Source organism: Dermacentor andersoni, chromosome 4 (assembly GCF_023375885.2).
Source record: "Dermacentor andersoni chromosome 4, qqDerAnde1_hic_scaffold, whole genome shotgun sequence".
NCBI classification, from domain to species: domain Eukaryota; kingdom Metazoa; phylum Arthropoda; class Arachnida; order Ixodida; family Ixodidae; genus Dermacentor; species Dermacentor andersoni.
The window spans coordinates 199,253,299-199,273,508 of NC_092817.1; the positions used below are offsets into that span (position 1 = coordinate 199,253,299).

The window sequence follows — 20,210 nt, forward strand, 5'->3', positions numbered from 1 at the left end:
GGCGAGGGAGGAGAATGTTAGAGAGAATGGAGGCAGTTCTGTGGGCTACAATGCTATAACCCAGAATGGAACCAAAGCGTGTACTTAAGTGCCGAGAAGCCAAGGCTGGCATAAGCGTAGAGCAGAGCACGAACAAATACAGGCGGAGCAGACAAGGTAAGGTTTACATCATGTCACAACTGCCGTGTGCCGTCAATATCACCACGAAATAATGTTGTTGAACGACGTACACAGCAGACAAAGCTTCGCATACATTGATTCCAACAGTGCGCGGCATCAGCAATTTTTTTAGTTGCACTTCTTGCGATGTAAACACAACCTGAAATCAGTGCGTTTACATCGTACCCTTAGCTCGCATTTCCGAGGGTATGTGTTTACGCTGTAGGGAAATTCAGCTTCTTTGAAGGTTCTCGCGTTCCGCCAGGCATGACAGCTGAAATAAATAATTAAGGAAGCTCAACACATACAGACCAGGTTTATCTGCTCTTGAATAGGGCTGCTATTGTAGCATCTTGTTTATTTCAGCAAACAGCATTCCACAGGGCATGAAGGACAATGTTGAGAAGCATGACAACTATGGTGACAGGATATTGAGGTTTGTACAGGTTCCAATTAAAGTTGTTTCTTTTATAATGGCTTTTTAAGTAATGCCTTAAACGGCCAAACACAAGGTTTTTTATCGTGAAGGTCAAAGAGAAGTGTTTAAAACTATAAAAAAATATGGCTCTCAAGAAGGCACAGGTATGAGCAGCAGTAGCTGGAGCTTGCAGCACGTCTTCTTATTTTGGGCAATCGTCTCTACTTGGTTATCGCCAAAAAGTGAAGTCAGATAGGTTGCACATATCAATTTGCAAACAAGCTTACTGAAGACTGTTTGTCACATTTGTCAAATTATCTTCCTTACAGCAGTATGGGAGATCATTCACCATACAGCAGTATGGTAAATTCAGAGGAAAGTTTCACGAACGGACTTCATAGGAACTTTACTTTTGAGCATGCACCATTAACTAATCTGGGGAAGTTTAGAAGTTTAGCAAGCTGTAGAAGGCACTGTCGCAGGCCTCTGCTTTTGTGAATAGCCAGATAACACTGACTAATGCATGTATGCTTGAATGCTTATTACTCTCTCTTCTGTATTCTGCATTTGCTGTGTACATAACCACACCTACACTACGGTCCATACATTGAAAGCAATGCTGTGCAGGCTACACAAGTGTGGTCACAGAAATGTATCACTTTGAGTGTTTCATAGTGAAAGGGCCTTTCCTTTGCAATGCCTTTTACAGAACAGCTTCTTGAGTTATTAACATTTAAAAATATGAAGTTGACATTACATCAAATTACATATTGTATGCATGCCTTGAACTTCCAGCATGTAACAAACAATGTTGTGCCTTGCAGCATACTGTGAAAGCTGTGAAATGAGTGCAGTCGTTGTCTACGTGTTCCTATAAGACATTTGCTTCGTATATTGTGACTGTAATGAATGTATGAAGTGACCATAGCACTAAAGTGCCTAATGCACACAATTTCTTTCTGTCATGTACGATGGACTAAGTTTTGGTAACGAATGCAGATAAGTGTGGGAAGTTGCTCTAGCTTCCACAGTATTGCCTCGCATATATGAAACAAAGAGCAGCGTCACATATAGCTGAGGCAATTGCCCACGCTGAACATTTCACTGAACAAACTTTCCACACCTGCTATATCATGAACTATGCATTTTATATATATATATATATAGTCACCTGATTCTTAGCAGCTAACACTAACTGCACAGTCATGGCAGGAACACCCTTTGCAAAAACTTTCAAATCACTGCATGACTGAACTGATTGGACTGGGTGCCCTGTTGTTATGAGCACCACAGATTGTGGGCTACAGTGCCCTTGTCTTTCTCATTACTTCGGGCATTGCCAGGTGTACTACAACAGTCCTTCAACAGGAGTTGTCACTCATGAAGTGGCCTCAAACTTTTTGCAATAACTGTACTGCACATCGTTTGCATGGCATTTGAGCACAACTGGCAAGCAACCACGCATATACAGGAACCACCTGCTACACTGAGAAGGGATTGACAACCAGCGTAAAAGTCTAAATATGCCTTTCATCGCCTTCATATCAGAACCAGAGGATAAAGTCATGTTTGTTACCGTGGAGTAAAATTTGATTATCGTCACAACCTAGTGACACCGCAAGTTGAGAAATGAAGCTGCTGAAACGTCAGCCACACGCAAGATGCAGAAGGCACAAAGAAAGACCGCTAACACGGCCCTCAGCCACCACTGCATGGTCAAACCTCACACTATGAAACCACAGTGGAAGCACACAGGCTGTTTTAAGATGTAGGATCCCTTACTTGTGTGTCCTCTAATGCCCAAACTATGACAAAACCATGTTACAAAGGTGGACAGTAGCTCCGCACTAAGCAGTTACACGTGCACAAGCTCTTTGTTCACCTTGGTAAAAACGCAAGCCTGACTACAGGACAAACAGTGGAGGAAGGAAAAGAATTGCCGAGTTCCACCTACAGTACTCAGCCAGTATCAGCAGACAGAAAATACTTGCAGTTAGCCTCATGTATAACGTGAGGTGGTGCCAGGTGGGGCACTTTGGCAAGAAAGAAGCACCAAAGGAGGGATGACACAATCCTCCACAGTTGAACTCCCAGGCACCGTGTCTTCAGCCACCTCATGAAAAGTTGCATGAACACTACTTGGTTCCTTGCAATGAAAAGCAGGTATCACTGCATAGTTTTAACAAGACAGAGCTAAAAAGGGTGAACATTTTAAATTATGGGGGTTACCATACTGAGGATATAGATTCGCTCTAATTGACGCTGTAGTGAGTTTTAACAAGACAGAGCTAAAAAGGGTGAACATTTTAAATTATGGGGGTTACCATACTGAGGATATAGATTCGCTCTAATTGACGCTGTAGTGGGTGGGAACCCAGATTAATTTTGGCCAACAAGCGTTCTTTAATGTGCACCTAAATCTACATGTGTGGGCACTTATGCATTCTGCTGCCCATCAGAATGCGGCCACTGCGGCTGGGAGTCGAATCCTTGACCTTATGTTCAGCAGTAGAAGGCGATGGCCATTGGTGGTGGATAGCTGAGAAAAATCATCACACACACACAGTGTGACGTGTAAACTAATAGCTAAGCTAAATTAAATGGACATTTAAGAGGCAGATGTGTAGGATATAGATACTACGAAAGGCTGGCAACACAGGCAAGTAAAACACGCATGCTCATGTGGATCAGGACATTTTATCACTGAGTGAGCATAAACTGCTAAAACTAGGCCAAACGTGAAAAGTACGCACAAATGATTGTGCTTTAGCAAGCATGTTTTAACTGCTTCTCTTTTACCTTGATTACTTTTTGTCAGCTTGTTCCCTATGCACTTCAACTCTTAAATGTTAATGAAATGCTATAGTTATTTTGGGCATCATACCGTATGTGTCAGTGGTCATCTTTAATAGCTCTGCATCATGTTAATACTGTGCGGTGCAACTTGCCTTCCACAATGTTGCACATCAGTGGCTATGCACATAAGGGGTACACATGAAAAAGCTCCCACATAATGCTGCGCTACAGATCACTTGGAAAGGAAACACTCACTTTGTACAAGAGGAAAAGCTCCCATGACAGAACAATGTAAAAGAAGGCAAACAATGAGCATGCATTGCATAGTTTGAATAACAGCTCTCTTGTGTGCCCTAGCACAGTACTCTCGATAAATCACTTTTGGGGATGTCACCTTCAGTGAGCCCTCATTGGCTAAGCCAGCAGAATTGGATGTCATAAAAACAAAGGCCTCACCTCTAGCAAAGTCGTTTCCAAGCAGCATAGTACTTGAATACCTCGACAGGATGCCGGTCACTCTAGTGAGCCATTTTGCTTGTCATCACATCAAGCAATAAGATAAAGCATGCGATCACACGTGGTCAATCAAATGAGGATATAACAACACCTCCCCCTCTTTTCCTAGCACCTAGTTGGCAGGTTAGCCAGTTTTTGTAAATGATGACGTTTTAACAAAATAGACAGAAACATGACCTAGGTAAGAAAGAAACCCAGAACATAGGAGGTGGAAGCAACGCGTGCATTCGTACATATCTGCTTTTTCTTTTTTTGGTGTGTGGGCTTTGACAAACACAACTGAAAAAGAAGAATCAAGACACAATGCCAGTCGGTGACGAAATAGAAATCGTGTCACATGTTAGGAACACAGTAACCTAGCTAAAGGAGGGTACCTCTGAAAAATGTGTGCTCTGAGGGCTAAATATCACCACACAGTATGGGTGACCAATCTACCGTGCCCTGCATACCAGCACCTCTTGGCAAATGTCAGTTCCATCTACAGCAGGAATCATTACCAAGGCACAGTCGAAATATTTGATGTGTATATCCCACCACAATTGGCGTGAGCTGCGACTTAGTATACATTGGTAGCCACTTGCTCCTTTATAGAATCACCAAGTTTGTTGAGATGTGGCCAACAGGTGCACGGTATGGAAGAGCCTTTCCTTTCTGTTTCTGCACAAACATATTCGTCATTGTTCACTCATTTCACAAAGAAGAAAAAAAAACGATTTAAAAAAGAAACAGCATTTGCGATAGAGCTCGGCATCCTGCTTGCAATACTTGTAGTAAGTTTAAAAAGTGTCAGTATATAAAATAGGCGCATCATTTCACTATGTGTGATACGCATCTATATATTAAAAAAAAAAGGCAATGAGGTGCTTTGGTATGGGCAAGATTAGAGACGGTGACGTCCCCCATGTTGCTGCCTAGATGTTCGTTGATGCCAGTTTGTCCAGGTTCTTTACTTCCTGAAGTTTCTGCAGGAAAGGGCAGGGAAGAGGTCAGCTCACAATTACTGGCAGCAACCTCATGCAATGTTTTGGTAAGTGCTGAATTAGTGGCTAGTCACAATGCACCAGCACTGCCATTTACATTGTAAGGGATGTCATAGTGGAGATGGCTTTGGACGAATTTTGACCACATAGGTATGTGAACATGCTTCTGAGATCTCAGTCTTTTTGACATGCTGCATGCTAGCAGCACGAGCAGCATGTCAAGTGTACTACAATCACACGTAAGAGTAAAGCCACTTCCAAAGAAGAGATACAGTCAACCACCTTTAATTCGACCCTGACGGGACCAATGGAATTGATCGAATTATCCAGTGGGTCGAATGAATAGATGCATAAGTTGACATGAAAACTGTTTACAGCGCAAACACATGCAACCACAAAGTATAAGGGACAGGACACAAGCGCTGAACAGCGCTTGTGTCCTGTCCCTTATACTTTGTGGTTGCATGTGTTTGCGCTGTAAACAGTTTTCATGTCAAGTATGCACCAACTCGCCCAGAAAGAAGTTTTAAAGATGCATAAGAAATGCCAAAAGACACTGCCGATTCATTTGGCAGTAGCTGCCCGATTCTAACATGCCCCAAAATCAAAGCACGCCAATTTTATATGTGTACAAAGTAGAAAACTAAATAGAAATGACATTAAAACTTCTAAACAAAGTAGAAATCTCATGCGCACTTGATCCTAGAAATATTGTTGCAGAATGGCGGCCAGATTTCTCAAGTAAGCTTCGTCACAAAAGCTCAGTGTTTTGCGGTAAAGCATACAAACGTTGCGAAGGTGGTTTTGGGTTTGCCAGATTGCACCACCGCAAGCCAAGTTTCGGCCCAATCTTTTTTTTAAAGAAAGGTGCACCTGTTACAATCGGGTCAATGCCATAATCATATAATTGCGAGCTATGGTTATTCATCAAAAATTTTCCTAGGGCAGGCTAAAATGGGAATTTTTTACGAGTGATGTGTGTTCCATGCATTCACTGCCTTCTAAGCTCTGCCGAGACAGATGCTGCCACTAAACGGGGTCGCTACTGGGCTCACCATAGGATTCAGGCATATGTGCATGCTGACTAGTGAAGTTCGAATTATCTGGCAACGGTTAATTTTAAGATCAAAATAACAAATGTTTGGGCGCATAAAAATGCATGGGCAGGGACCTTCGGCCAGATCGAACTAACACATAAATCAAATTAACTGGAGTCAAATTAACAGAAGTCTACTGTATAAGCTGGAAAGATGAATTACAGTACCACGTCACTGATATGTTCACAGTTATAAAGATATCGAAGGGGTTATGTCATGGCAACCAACTCCTGGTAGATTATCCATAGACTGTATTGAGTTCACGGTCGACGCTCAGAGACGTTCTGACAGATTTCATGGCAAGTTAGGTCACACTAGTAACATAGACATATAAGGAATTTTTCGGTGAAAATACATTTACTGCACCGCTGCTTACTGCAGTGTCCCTACATCACAGGGAGTGCACGTTCACTGGTGGCGGATTGTTGTAAAATCATGCAGCCTTACCATGAACGACGAAATTTCATTGGACACAGCTTCGATTTCTTGAGCTGTCTTGGGATCCTGGTAGAGGCATTGGATAAAATTTTCAAGAAGAAAAGAAAAAGAAAACCCAGTGTTAATGCCAACCAGTAAAATACTTGCTGCGAACATGTGCACCTGACAAGTACTATCATTCACACCAGGAGAACCTGATTCTACAGCTTATTTACCCCTGTTGAGTGAACAAGTATACACACGTGAATGCCTTCAGATCACTGTATTATACTGAATGCTACGCAGGTAAGGGAGACAGGTATCAACAGCTCTTTCAGTAAAAGCAGAGCTCCTGATGTGTTCATTTGGCCCACAGGTAGCATTTTGCAGAGTATATTGTTCAACAGACTTTATATTTTGTTACATATTTGAAAATTGTGTACAAATGAAATACAGCAAAGTGGAAAGTTGGGCTAGTTGGTGAGTAATCATCATACCGTGCGCTGCTTCACCAGCAAGGTATGATGAAATGCAGCATATGTCCGACATTTGGGACTTTCTAGGGATAGCAAAGCCATTCGAAAAATTGGGCAGTCTGAAAAACAAATTACATTCCTTTAACTTCCCTCATGGGCTCAAATTGCGATAGCCATGTCTGAAAAAGCTTCAGCTCTTTCAATGCCACTGACATACTGGTATGTTTTCAACAATTTCCAGTAGGATGTGCGTAGTAACACGAAGTTGGCAAGCTTAGACGTAGTTCCGCCATCTGTTATATATTTCTACAAGCATTTTTCTCATCTCTGGGTTTGCTCAGTCTGTGACAGTGACCTCTTTGCATTCTTGACATGATTCACTGCAATACATTGTGTATGCTTCGCCGTGTAACACCGCTGTGATGCAGCGAAGCTGACTTGGCCATTGGCATATGAAGCGCTATAGGCTCTTGCAGTGAAAGGAGACGGTGGGAGCACGTGTGTATAATTTAGGAACCCATTTTATGTTCCAAAACAGTGGTCCCATTGCACTTTTTCTATGCTTCACCGCAATGCACTGTGTATGCTTGACTGCGTAACACTGTCATAATGCGACAAAGCTGACTTTCGGGAACCGTCATTATGCAATGTTTGACCCTTGCATTCTTTCTGTGCTTCGATGTCATCAACGAGAATCACGAAGTCAGCGCCATTGCTGACAGTGGCGAATCCTTCAAACGAAAAACATGGCACCGAGTATCAGGAAGCTTGACAACGAACATCAAAGCAGGTAGGCCTAACAACAGCACAAAATGACTACTATGGCTGCCAGTGAATCAGCAAGCAACAGCACTGGTTCAAGGTTGTGAGATAATAAAAATGGTGGCGGTGGTGGTGGCCTCAATTAAGCCATTTTGGACCAGCAGAATTTCGGATGTCCTCATACATTGGCTCTATGGGGTACAGTCGCCGACCGATTTTTCGGACTCCGAAAATTCGGACATGCTCGATTATTCAGTCTGCTTCGGGGCACCGCCATTCTCCCTATAGACCATAATGTATAACAACTGCCGAAAGTTTGGACACCTTGCAACCTCTTGTCTGATTTTTCGGACACTCCTTGAGCCAACTCAATCGAGAGCACCATGCACCGACTCTGACCGGTGCATGGTTCGACTTGCTGAACGCCATTTTTGTTTTGAACGGAGCCTCCTTGCTGCCCCACGAAGTGGCTCTACTGGAAATCCCCGCTCATTATCATCGTTTCTGCCTGGTTCGATAGAGTTGCTACAGCAGTTCCGGTCTGAGCTAAGTAAGCCATGTAAGACAATCCAGCAGCTGATTTGTTTGTTTCTTCGTGCACGACGCTGCGAGTAGGCCACGTTTTTCATTTGTGCGACTGGTGTCAGCGTGACGGCGTGGTGGTGTTTGCTTTGTGTGCTGTGTCGAGGTTGCAGTGATCCAACGCGGCATACGGAAACATCGTGTCAAGTGTCTAATGGCACCGACAGTGCCCGCACAGACTGCGCTTGGGCATGCCGGCAAGCGGGTGCCGGGAGGCCTAGGATTTGTTGCCTTCCGATGTGCTCCCTACTGACGCCGAAAATGTTCTGCGAAGACCTGCGCAGCGGTTTTTTTTTTTTTTTTTAAATTCGAAAGCATGCCCTTAGGCATAATACAAAAGATGTTAGAAATACAGCGGTTGCAGCGGTTGCATTGTGATTCCGGACACCGTCTCATTTGACAGTTTCACAGGTGCTGACACTGCTGTACTGACATGCGCAGAACTCAACGACGGCGAGATCATTAATCAGGTTTCTGTTGCACCACCGGACGAGGACTCCGAGTCGGAAGATGACGCACCATGAGCTACACTGCCGTCGCATGCGGAGCGTGTACAAGTAGTGACTGTGCTTTCAGCCACCTATAGTGACCGTACGACCCTCTTCGAAATTCAGGTTTATCTGATTGCACGTAAACAGAACAGTGTGCAACGGCGCATTCACAATTTCTTCAAGCCTACTGCTGAGCCCGAATAGGTGCGTGGAAATAAAGGATTTCTTTCTTTCTTTTTGTAATCTGCTTTTTCGGACACCTGTTTATTCGGACATTTCCGCAGTCCCCGTGAGGTCCGAATAAACGGTCGGCGATTATACATGGTGCTCTCGGGAGCAAAGGCGCCCAAATTATCAGGCATGTCTAAAAATCGGATGTCTGAACAATTGGTCATTGACTGTATTTCTAATACTTTCGTGTTTGCTAAACAAAAACATGATTTTGAGTTAAATATTCAAACTGACATGAATATTAGAAATCAACAAAATATTGTTAGGTGTGTTCATGAGTGCTAAGTTTTTTGTATTTGAATGAACAGTGCCTATCGGAACTGTTCATGGTTATTGCTGTGTGGTAGGGCACACAATTATCTGCATTTTACCTATGAAATATGACTGCATGCCTGCACAAAGACAGTGCATGCACAAAAAGAGTGTGCACACCAAACGCGGTATGACACCTCAGTGCTGTGATGTCACCTCTGCTTTTGTCCTTATTCTTGTGTGTGCAGTGTTTTTCATTTGTCACGGATGCACCAACAATCCTGAGTGTGTTGCTCTACAATTCAGTACTGCTCTGATGACATAAAATAATGCACATGTTAGCAAGGCCAGATGGCAAGCTTGAATTGTTTAATTATTCAATAATAATTTAGTCATACTCCAAATATTTGATATTCACACATATTACCATGTTTAAGGGGCAGTACTTGACTGTCATCTTCTTAACAGATTACAACTACATGTCACGCATAGTGATCTTGGGTCAAAAAAGTAATTGCCGTTGGGTGAAAAAGAACCATGATGTGGCGCTGTCTATCAGATGGTGAAACATGAGGCATGCTATGTCCATTTGCGTCACATGCGTGCTTGTTCATTTGATGTGGAGTAGTCTTTTTTTGAGTGGTCATTTTCTGGCAGTGCTCTCATGGTTGTGTAATAGAATGATGACATGGACAACCGACTTTAGCATCATTATTATAGGAGCGTGCTTATTGCTACGATAAAGTCCCACTGCTTTGTTGAGCTACCTTTGAACCTTCGCAGGAGTGCACAGAAATGAGTAGTCAAATATAAGCCAGTATTCAAATTACTATTGTGGCCACCGTGGCAAAGTGCCTACATTTATTAGACTTGGCCTAGCCTAGCATAGTTGGGCTAGTAGGCGCTTGGTTTCACCCCTATTTCTTTTCTTTTTTCCTTCTTTTTATTCTCTTTTAGGAAGCATTTAGGAGTTCCTGTTCTTGAAGCCAATTGTAGCAATGCCTGCACAAGGGGACGCAGTGTATGCACCCACCTTCTCACGGGGACAGCAGGACGAGAAAGAATCGTCAAGAGAGCTGTCGGCTGCCGAGGAGTCGCAGAACGAGAGGTCCTCGGCCAGTGCATCGGCCTCGAAGGGGCACAGGTAGCCGTCCGCACCCTTGGCCCGCCTCCAGCGCAGTGGACTCTTTTTGGCCGCCTGTCAACATCAGTGTGGGAGGTGGAGCATTAACCCTGTCCACGATCGCAAGCCACAATTGTGGACTGCGTGGTTTGTGCATGTGGCCTTCACACAGAGTGTAAGCCACTTGACACATGACAGTGCAAGTGAAATAAGAGCATTTATTCCCAGAAGTTATTCACAGGAACTACAAGTATGCCTCTATACGCACAGTGAAAGTATTTTCCTTTAGTCTACAAAGACCTGCACATGTTAGGGTCACTCAAGAAACATTCTTGGTGTGATGACGCTTTGAATGAAGCACACAGGCATGTGTCTTTACTGGATATAAGTTTATAATCAGTGCTGTCGTTCCAATAGTCCATGTTGCTGTTAATCTCGAACGAAACAGTAAAAAATGTCATAACCATGAGAGACCACAGTGACTAGCAGCCATGATTCAAGTTTGGAAGGTTCACCAGAAACATGCAATGTCAACAACACATGTTCAAGCGGTAACAGACTACAGTCAAATCCCTGCATAATGAATACGGCTGTAGAGAAATTTCCAGGAGAGAAAAGTTTTCTTAATTTCCTGTCATTGTCCCCAGAACTTATGCATCAAAGTTACCCCCACAACAAAGTATGTGAGGGGTGCATTTTTGCTTCCCATGAAATTCGCAGGAAGCAAGCATGGACATCACCACCCCTGAGAAAGAAACCAAGAAGTCCGGTATCTAAGAAAATGTTGGCACCAAAATAAAAAGCAAGCATCCAATGTTTTTGAAAACCTTCACAGACAGTGATGACAACAGCCATGCAACAACCAGTGTCACCAGCACCAATGTCGTTGTTATCACAAGACTGCAAAAGGACAAGTTCATGCTTAGCAGTCAACAATACACACAGCTCTCGTTATAAAAGCTCGTACATAGGTGGTGACAATGAGGTGCTGCTTTACTTGTGAAAGCTCAAATGAAAGATCATTCAGATATGTTATTTTACATTACCGGAACATCGAGGCTGATTCCCACATTGTTGTTAGTGATAAAACAAGCAGTGATGAAACCACAAGAAGCATTCTCCATAATTTTGTAAGGTTGGTTGTGCTGATCCAGTACTGCAGTGCTGTGCACGGAGTAGTGTGTCATGATTACAATGCTCACAAATTGGTGCGACTGTGCTAGGGACTCCTTTGCCATGATGGCAGTGGCCAACCAGATCTTAAGTATTGCATGGTTATTCAAGGCATTAAAAGGCCCCTTGTCAGTTTAGCCACTTTAAATAGACAAGAGCAGTACATACAGGGCATGCTGACAATAATGTCTGCAAAGTATAATGTAAAACACTGCAAAAACAGTTGAAATTTCATTCACATTGCTGAAATGTCACTCACCATGATATGTGACTTTGAGAATGATTCAAGGCTACAGCAGTTATCTGTTTGATCTGTTGCTTCACTAGATGATTTAAGGTTTAGCGAAATAATAAAATGTACAAACCAAATATTGGCAGGTGTTTTTTTCTTTTTTTTCTTTTTTTTTTTTTACTCCGTCCTGTAGCATGAGGGACATACTTGCATTTACAGTCTGCTTGTTCCCATATCGTGCAGTCGTGCACGCATAAAATGTAACTATCTGCCATGTTCTACTGGGTTCCAGGGTGCAGTGCGATCATGCTATTTGGTCCACTTGCACCTGCCTCAGTGCTTGTGTGGCACTGAGTTATCATAACGCTAGTCAGGTTTTCTTGTGTATAGCACGCAAAATCACGCTCTGTGTGAAACGAGAGAAACACAACAGCTCGCATGCGAGACCGTCACTAGAAGAGTGCCTTGCAGCAAAAATGCAAAAGAAAAAACGGAGAGAGGGAAGACAGGGCCCCTGACATATGTCACGCGATCCTCCGGCTCTGGTAGAAGAGAACACAGGGAAGGAATTTCGCTTGAGGAGGCTAGACAGGAGGAAAGTGGAGAGAGCATCTGTGTTGGCAGTGAAGCTCGCCTCCTGAAATCATGGGTTCATAGCACTTTGAATGCTTCTAAACCTGTTATTAATGCACCAGTTTGAAAAATGATTGCGATATAATGCTCCCTAGAGGGCACGTAACAACTTCCAGCATATAACCAAAATTTGCTATGTGGCCCTTTAAGGAGATGACTGAGAGGTTACCGAGGCAGGTGATGTTTACCACTGTGCAATTGTGGTTTCAACAGCAGTTTTATATATATAGGTAAATTTTCTTTATATATATAGGTAATATTTCTTATACAAGTACAGCGTTAAATAGTTTCGTACATGCGGTTCTAGTTGCCTTCATGGGTTATGTGAGCACCCTGGTTTCCATCATTTCGCTGCATTGCACAAGCAAACCAGCCTGTGTGGATATGCGCCACGCCACCACCAGCGCATTTCTATCGCAAATCTCACATGAATGTGCTCAGCACGTCTGTTACAGTAAGTACGCTGTTTAAACGACCAATCGTTATGTGCTAGCAATAAGTTTACCAGGTTTATGCAGCTAGATCCGAAAGTGGCTCTTAATTTGCAGAACATCAGAGTCCATTCACACTCATGCGTTGCAGACCACTAAGCAAGCACAAATTAAATAGTCCCACAAATTGCACAGTAATGAGTCTTGGACATCGTTGCTACAATGGTCCCTCTGCAAAGACTATTGAAGTATAGATGTGGCGGGTGCTGGATTTCTTAAATCCAAACTACAATTGACAAATCCTGGATTTGTTTTGCCCACTCGCCCATCTCTAAAATGTTCTTTGAGAAACCCAAGCTGGGATAAAGTCAAGGCTGGCACCTAGACATCTTCTGTTCAGCATCCCATGCCCAGAGCCACCCAATGAAAAGATTGCGTGTCATTGACATTTTCTTGTAGAATGTGTATAGGAAGTTCTTTTGCATTCTTGAAGCAGAGTGGCGATCTGCTCCTGCCAATAACAAACAACTACAGTTTGCACTAGCAATGGTGGAACATCCATTTCAGCTTTCAGCACAGGCAAAAAGCCAATTTGGCACAGCAGGCAAGCACTTTTGGCATAGGATTCAATGCACATATGCTTACCATATGTCACGCAAATTTTAACTGATATAGTCGATAAGTTGTAGAGACAGGTTGGTGTGAGGCTTGCCCTACGAGCCCGTTCAGGAAAGAATGCAACACTCCTCCACACTGCGGTGCACAGACGGCGCTACGGCCGGGTTCGTTGACTCTCTGATACGGTGCGGAAAAGCCACCACAGAGTCAACAAATGTGACTTTATTAACCCAGGACGGAATACAATGCGACAGCCACGGCTTATGGGTAAAGGCTCACTGCAAGAGCGATCGAGTATGCACGCCTTCATTGGACATGACATCATGTAATACACTCATGTCATGCCATGCACGTTAGGGAGTTTTCCAATAGGGGTTGCAAAGGTTTTGCAGCCACAAAGAAATAGCGCCAGCGCCACTGTGCATGCGCGGAACACAAAGAAGGTTTTGCATTTGCGCTGGTGCCACTATTTCGGTGAAATGATGCAGCAACCCAAACTCAATGAAAAAGTTTTGCGTCAACGAACATGGTGGCATCCATCGACGTGGCGCCTCTCCCCACATACCAAGTTCGACCTGTTCTTGTAAATCTGGGGCTATCAAAAGCATTGAACGGTGTCGTAGTTTCTAGCTCTCTCATTTGATGTATACAAAAAAAAAGCTACGTGAGAAATCAACGTTAGTTCAGAGGTGGAGAAGCTTGCTTACAGTAGGCTCATGGAGCTCAAACGCGTTCTGGATTGCTTTGGCTAATGACGAGCAAGATTAGATTCGGAGCTCAAACTGACAAGTTTATCATAAACTTATTTACATTAGTAGTCAGACTTGTCGTTATTGCTGAAACACACATGAGAACAGCAATTAGGTCGCTGTTGCTTAGATTACTTTCTGTTGCAGCTTCCGTTTTCTTTGTCAGATGCCCTCCAAGCGCGACACAAAGGGCGAGCGCTAAACCCTATTATAAAACCCGTCGCTCCTGCGTGATGGAAAAGCTGTATGTGCAAAGCTCTTGAGGGCCGCAAAGTTGGGGGCCCCCACTCGAAAACTCTCTATTCTGGCACATACCAAGTTAATGAAATGACCATGAGAGCAACGGGATGTAGGCAGCTAGATAGATAGATAGATACGGTCAAAGTGCCTTTGGTTCACAATAAAATGCTTCGCATTGAAATATGCCTCAGTGCAGAGCTTGCGTTGGAACAAGTTATCTAGGAGGTGTTGGTCGGAACCAGTCCCCTATCTAGTACACTCTAAGCATATTTTCAGTTACGCTTCATCCAAATCAGTGGCTGAGCGATTCGTTGTTTGCATTTCATTTGACGCTGGTAGTATGCTGGAACCGGTATGGAACTTATTCAGCGAGCTGTCCTACACTCAGGGCCATTTCTTCTTCGACACAGCTAGGTAGCCGTAATTTTGTGCCCTAATTTGTTAAACAAAAAGACTGAACCAAAATAAATGCTTGTAGTATCAATTTTGCTGAGCACACTGCTCTTACCGGTGAATGACCAAATGTTTGAGATATTTCCTGCTCTAGTGGGCTTAAAGAATAGAAGAACTATACGCCAGACTGATTGCAGACTACACAGGAAACAAGTTTAAATTCCAAGGTTAACATGCACAATCGGCTACAGTAACTCAGCTCATAAAGTTGTTGCTTGTGCTTTAGAAGTGCTACAGCAAAACGTGAGTCACAAGGATGCGACTAAGCTGACAATTTATGTATGATTTCAATAGAGCTTGAATAATGTGGAAAAGCCAAGAGACGAGAGCCCGCTGATCCACTCTGTTGATTAATAAATGACAATAAAATGCTAAAAAATTGGCGGACTTCACCTCTACATATTTAAGATCGCTGAGAACGTTGGAAAATGGGCTGAAAATACTACTTTCACTGGGAAATTAGAATGTTTCAATGAATTTCAATGAACCACCAATACACAATGAAAAAGCTTACGTTTAATCCTGGAATGTGACATCTTTCCTCTGGCAAGCTCCGTGGTACTACACAGGTTCGATAAACACCGAAATAAAGTGCCAGCAAGACAGTACAGCGGCATTACATTGTACGTCCATCTGAGCAAAATGTGCGAATGACGAACCGGACGACTCTGACGAGCCTCTACTTCCTTCTATGATGATGATGATGATGTTAGTGTGCTGTTGGTTTTGATTTCAGTTTTGCTAGCTGCGAAGCATCAATGGAAGGAGTTTTTCGCTCTTATGCATGCTTTGGCGCAGGCTCGGTGCAAGATGGCGCAAAAGGCCAGCTCTTGGTGCAGTTTGGCACAGAGGACCACTCTCGGCACAGTTTGGTGCAATTGACGCACCCGTTCCACAACTGACTAGCCAGTCACACTTACAGCGAGCTAACCTGAGACATATACCTTGCATATTCTTCATCTGTGGTGTGTACCACCCTTCACCCTTCAGATGCCATGTCTTGTTTGGCAGCATCTGCCATACGAGTGCCATTTCATTGGCACTGAATATTTTTCACGGCACAGGAAGTGACTAAACCTGAGTTAGAAGAAGCACACTCGTAGGGACGTGGTGTGGCATTCGATATATAAAACGTGCCGGTGAACAAAAGTTCAATACACGCATACAAAAGCAGTGCACTTTAGCATGGAATTCCAAACTTGATGTTATGATCGTCTGATAGATTTCATATATCCAAGATAGACTGTAATCAGGCAGTCCAAAGAACAAAATTTTACCGTAATATCAGTTTTGTCATTGCTATAACCAGCGGTGCAAAAAAGTTATTTAGAGAATTTAAATCTGTGTTATGCTTCCCTAAAATTAACAGCTGAAACTTTGTGATGTTTGAGGCTGCAAGCGCGCTTAGCATTCACCTGTCACACAGTACAAATGGTGCTGTGTGCCCTCGTGAAGTGCATAAGTTGCATGTGCAATCATAACTCCACAATATGCCAGTTTCAGCTATGGTGTACAAACTCAGCTTGCAGCTTTCTGCCCACACATGAGCTTGCACTATTACCGCACTTACTTGCATAATGATCGCAGTTTTTTGTGAAAAAATATTGACGCAAATTCAGGGGTGCGATTATTACGCGGGTTAAATTTCCTGCAAAAAGAAACAATTTTTTTTTTTCATCCCGCGTTTGCTGCGGGATGACGACAGGTCAACAAATAGGCGGCTGTCGCTGTAACAGTGGGCTTCTTAGATTTTCCACTTCTGGCTACATGCGGGCTGCCAGAGCCAGCCAGAGCGTCTTCGTTTTTCTTGGGTTGCTCCGCCCACCGTGCCACGCACTTCTGCCGGGCGTTCGTTTTGCTCGGGCTGGATGGTTCTGGCTACCCGCGGGCTGCCAGAATCTGCCAGGACGATTTTGGTCTGGCTGCTCTCTGGAAGTGCTCTGGCTAGCAGACGACTAAAAGAGGCGATGGGCGCTCGCCACCATCTTTGCGAGGACCTTACGGATTACAACGCGGGCGCTTGAAGACTCAAATTTACCTCGCCTAGCCAACTGTCTACGATCTTCGGATTTCCTTACTTCTAGCGTTATCTTTTTAGGTGCTAATGCACCGTTCCGCATTGCGAAGCGGTGTGATACGAGCAATGGTGAACCGTTTGAAGCTTTTGTATGTGTATGTGTCCCCAAGGCTTCTTCGCAGCGGTGATCAGCGCGCCGTGCTCTCAATCGTGCATGTTATCTGCATCGTGTTCCACGCAAGTTGTAGACGCTCATTAACACATATTGCGGTAAATTTTCGGTTTGTCTTTCTTTGGTGGTGTTCCTTGTCACATATCTCGCGTATGTATGCGGAGATACATGTATTTCCTTTTTCTGCAGTTAGCGAAGGCGTTGCAGCTAGCCCGTGTTCGCTCCATCTCTCCGTCGTATGCTTGGGTGGCAGCTCGAAACCAATATGTGTTCGAACTGCAGGCCGTTGATCTAAGAAAGCACTGATTGCACTCGGTACATTATACACACGTACATTGGCTTATTGCTCTCATGATCGTGACCAATGTTATTTTTCGTGTGAAACTTTTCGCTGGTCACAGGTGGCGTGCATTTTCACGCACCAGCCGCGTCCCCAGCTCCTTAGGGTCAAAATGAGAAGCACCATCAGCCACGACAAACTTTCTGAAATTGAAGCCCAAGCAGGTCGGCACGAAATTTCGGGCGTATGAGACGTACCCGATATATCCTGCTTTTTCCCGTCTTATGAAGTGATGACACAACACCATCAATGTCGCCGGTGGGCGATGTGACTGCTGCAAGCAGGGATCCTCAAGCTATCGCTTTCGAGGATACAATCACTTACGCACGATTTCGCGTCTTGTCACTGGATGCGTCGGAGGCCATCTGTTGCGCTGCACAAGGTGAAGTTGGCCCAGTTCACATCCTGTGCAGAGTCGCGCGAAAGTGATCGTATTCTTGAATGCAACTATATATTTTCAAGCTGGCAATACATAAACGGGCCGAGTGCGCCGAGCGTGCGTCGGCCTCGGCACACGCTGCCATGCTGGTAGCATGTTTACATTTGGCCAGCTGTCCCGGCGTTCGATTTTGCAAACTTCGGGCAGGTTCGGGTTGTCTTGGGCTCCCAGCCCACGTGACTTCCTATCAGGACCGGAACGAGCTGGCTGCCATATGGCTGCCAGCGGGCTGCCAGAACTCTGAATATCGAAGAGGCCCAGGGCTGGACACCAAAACGAAAATGGCGGCCGGTGGAGCGAGCGGAATGTGCCGAACACAATTTTTTTTTTCTTTTCGTGAGTACATTACGAGCACTGAAACAGTTTCTTCTGTATCAGTAATAAATAATATTGCTACTATTAGCAAGTTTGTGGCAATAATGTAGCCATCACCACTTTGATGGGACAGTCACTGTCACTGGCGCGCTTAGCTGCCAGTGACATAGAAAACATGGCGGGCATGCTGCGGATACTGCGGCATTTGTCTTCACTCCTATTTTCATAAAGAACACTTCCGCTATGGGTGGGCGAATATCTTAGCTGTGTTACAAGTGTCGGTGTATGAATAGGGTACACTTCTAACATATCAGTGTAAACGGGGCCACCATTGTTGCCGCTGGCGATTCGTTGCGTGCCCACGAGTGCAGACGAGAAGAATCGAAAGGCACCTTTTTTGTTGTTGTTGACCACAACCATTATAAAGCCTACAAATAATAAAGCCAAGGCAAGTATGGTTGTAGCTTTTTTTTTTCATGGAAGTTCGGTAAGTGATGAAACGAATTAAATGGGGCATCTGCTTAAGAATGTTTGGTGTGTGCAGACCGCTTGGTGTGTATTGAAGAGTTGTTCGCATAGCATTCAACAGCATTCGACAGATGCTAAGCGCGATCATCATTAGCTAGACTTGGCACACGACATATCGCTGTGGCAAGTTCGGGGTGTGATCATTACAAGGCAAAGGAAAAAAAATCAAATTTCGCCGACAAAATTCAGGGGTACGATCACTCCGCGAGTGCGATCATTATGCAAGTAAATACGGTATATCTAGTAACCTTCACAGGAACTTGGCAAGTGTCTGTGGTAGTTGACAGCTGATTGCCCACCGACACAAGTCAGGTAAGCTTGTGGATGTGATCTCATGTCCATAATGGTCTAGTGGTATGTACTGGCAGGAACATTTAAAAGCGAGCTTGCAGACTTTTCACAATGGCTTGCTGGCACGCACCTTGACCTTGGCAGCAGGCGACAGGGGCACGTGATCGGGGCTGGCCTGCAAGGCACGCTTGCGCTGCACAATGCGGGGTCCCAGCAGCTGCTTCAGCTGGAGCGACAGGTGGCGCCGTAGCAGCGTCTTGTTGCCTGGGATGCTAAGCACGGCCGCAAACACCTCCCATGTCATGCCATCCTCATAGATCTGCGGGGAGAGGCACAGATGGGAGGATGCTGATGGTCAAGATGTGCGTCTTGGCTAGGTGACATGAGCACATGAAAAGAACAAAGTTGCAGCTGTCACTTCGAACAAAAAACTTCAATGTGCTTGTGCGTATTTGTGCATACGAAGTAACTGTGTGATTAGGTTTTGGTATTTATTTTAATACAAAAATGTACACAGATTGCAGAAATTGTGACGAGGAAGGTAAGAAAAAGCTGCATGAACAGCAGTTTGTCTGGCCCCACTACCCGTTGTTTAACAACAATGCTAGCAGACTTCCATTAATTTGACTCCAGTTACTTGGAATTTTTGGTTAATTAGATCCTGACCAAGGATCCCAGCCAGCGCTTATGCATTTCTATGGGCCTGAATGCTTGCTATTTCAATCTTAAAATTGGCCTCCGCCACGTAATTCCAACTTGACTGGCCAGCATGCAGGCAAGAAAACCCTACGGTGACGCTAATAGCGATCCCTTTACTAGCAGCACCTGTTTCAGCAGAACATGGGGGGACAGTAAATGAACTGAAGACAGATCACCTCCCAACGAAAACACTTATTTTCAGCCGGCCCTAGGAAGACTTTCACGCAATAACGTAGCTCACAATGCCTCAGTATGGCACTTACCCAACTCTAATCCGCACCTCTTTCTTTTTTTTCCCCCAAGAAAATTGGGTCAAAAATTGCTTGTGCAGTACAATCGGATACGAAACAAAAAGCGTGTTTGATGTTCATATGCTTTACTGCACAGTATGGTTGTACAGAAGCTAGGCTGACTTAAATACCTGTGCGGCAAAGCTGACATTAGGCAAATGGCCACCATTGGACCCTTGCCCATTTATCTTCCAAAGAAGTTGCGTTGCGACAGAACCCATCTCACAATGACTGTTGACGGTAATGTGTTGACATTGACTCAATCTAGCGACACAGCATAATGCCACCAT

General features: G+C 44.3%; 1 protein-coding gene across 4 annotated transcripts in view; it reads right to left on the bottom strand.

Moving 5' to 3' along the window:
* Positions 1-475: 475 nt before the first annotated feature.
* Positions 476-20,210, bottom strand: part of Liprin-beta (liprin-beta 1) — a 120,295-nt gene continuing 100,560 nt past the window's right edge. For all 4 annotated transcript variants that reach the window (XM_055074830.2, XM_055074828.2, XM_055074829.2 and 1 more), the window contains 4 exons: positions 19,062-19,250; positions 10,211-10,375; positions 6,414-6,470; positions 476-4,851 (listed from right to left, as the gene is read on the bottom strand). In XM_055074830.2, coding sequence (XP_054930805.1) covers positions 4,801-4,851; positions 6,414-6,470; positions 10,211-10,375; positions 19,062-19,250 — 462 coding nt within the window. In that variant the 3' untranslated portion in view covers positions 476-4,800. The remainder of the gene's footprint in view (positions 4,852-6,413; positions 6,471-10,210; positions 10,376-19,061; positions 19,251-20,210) is intronic.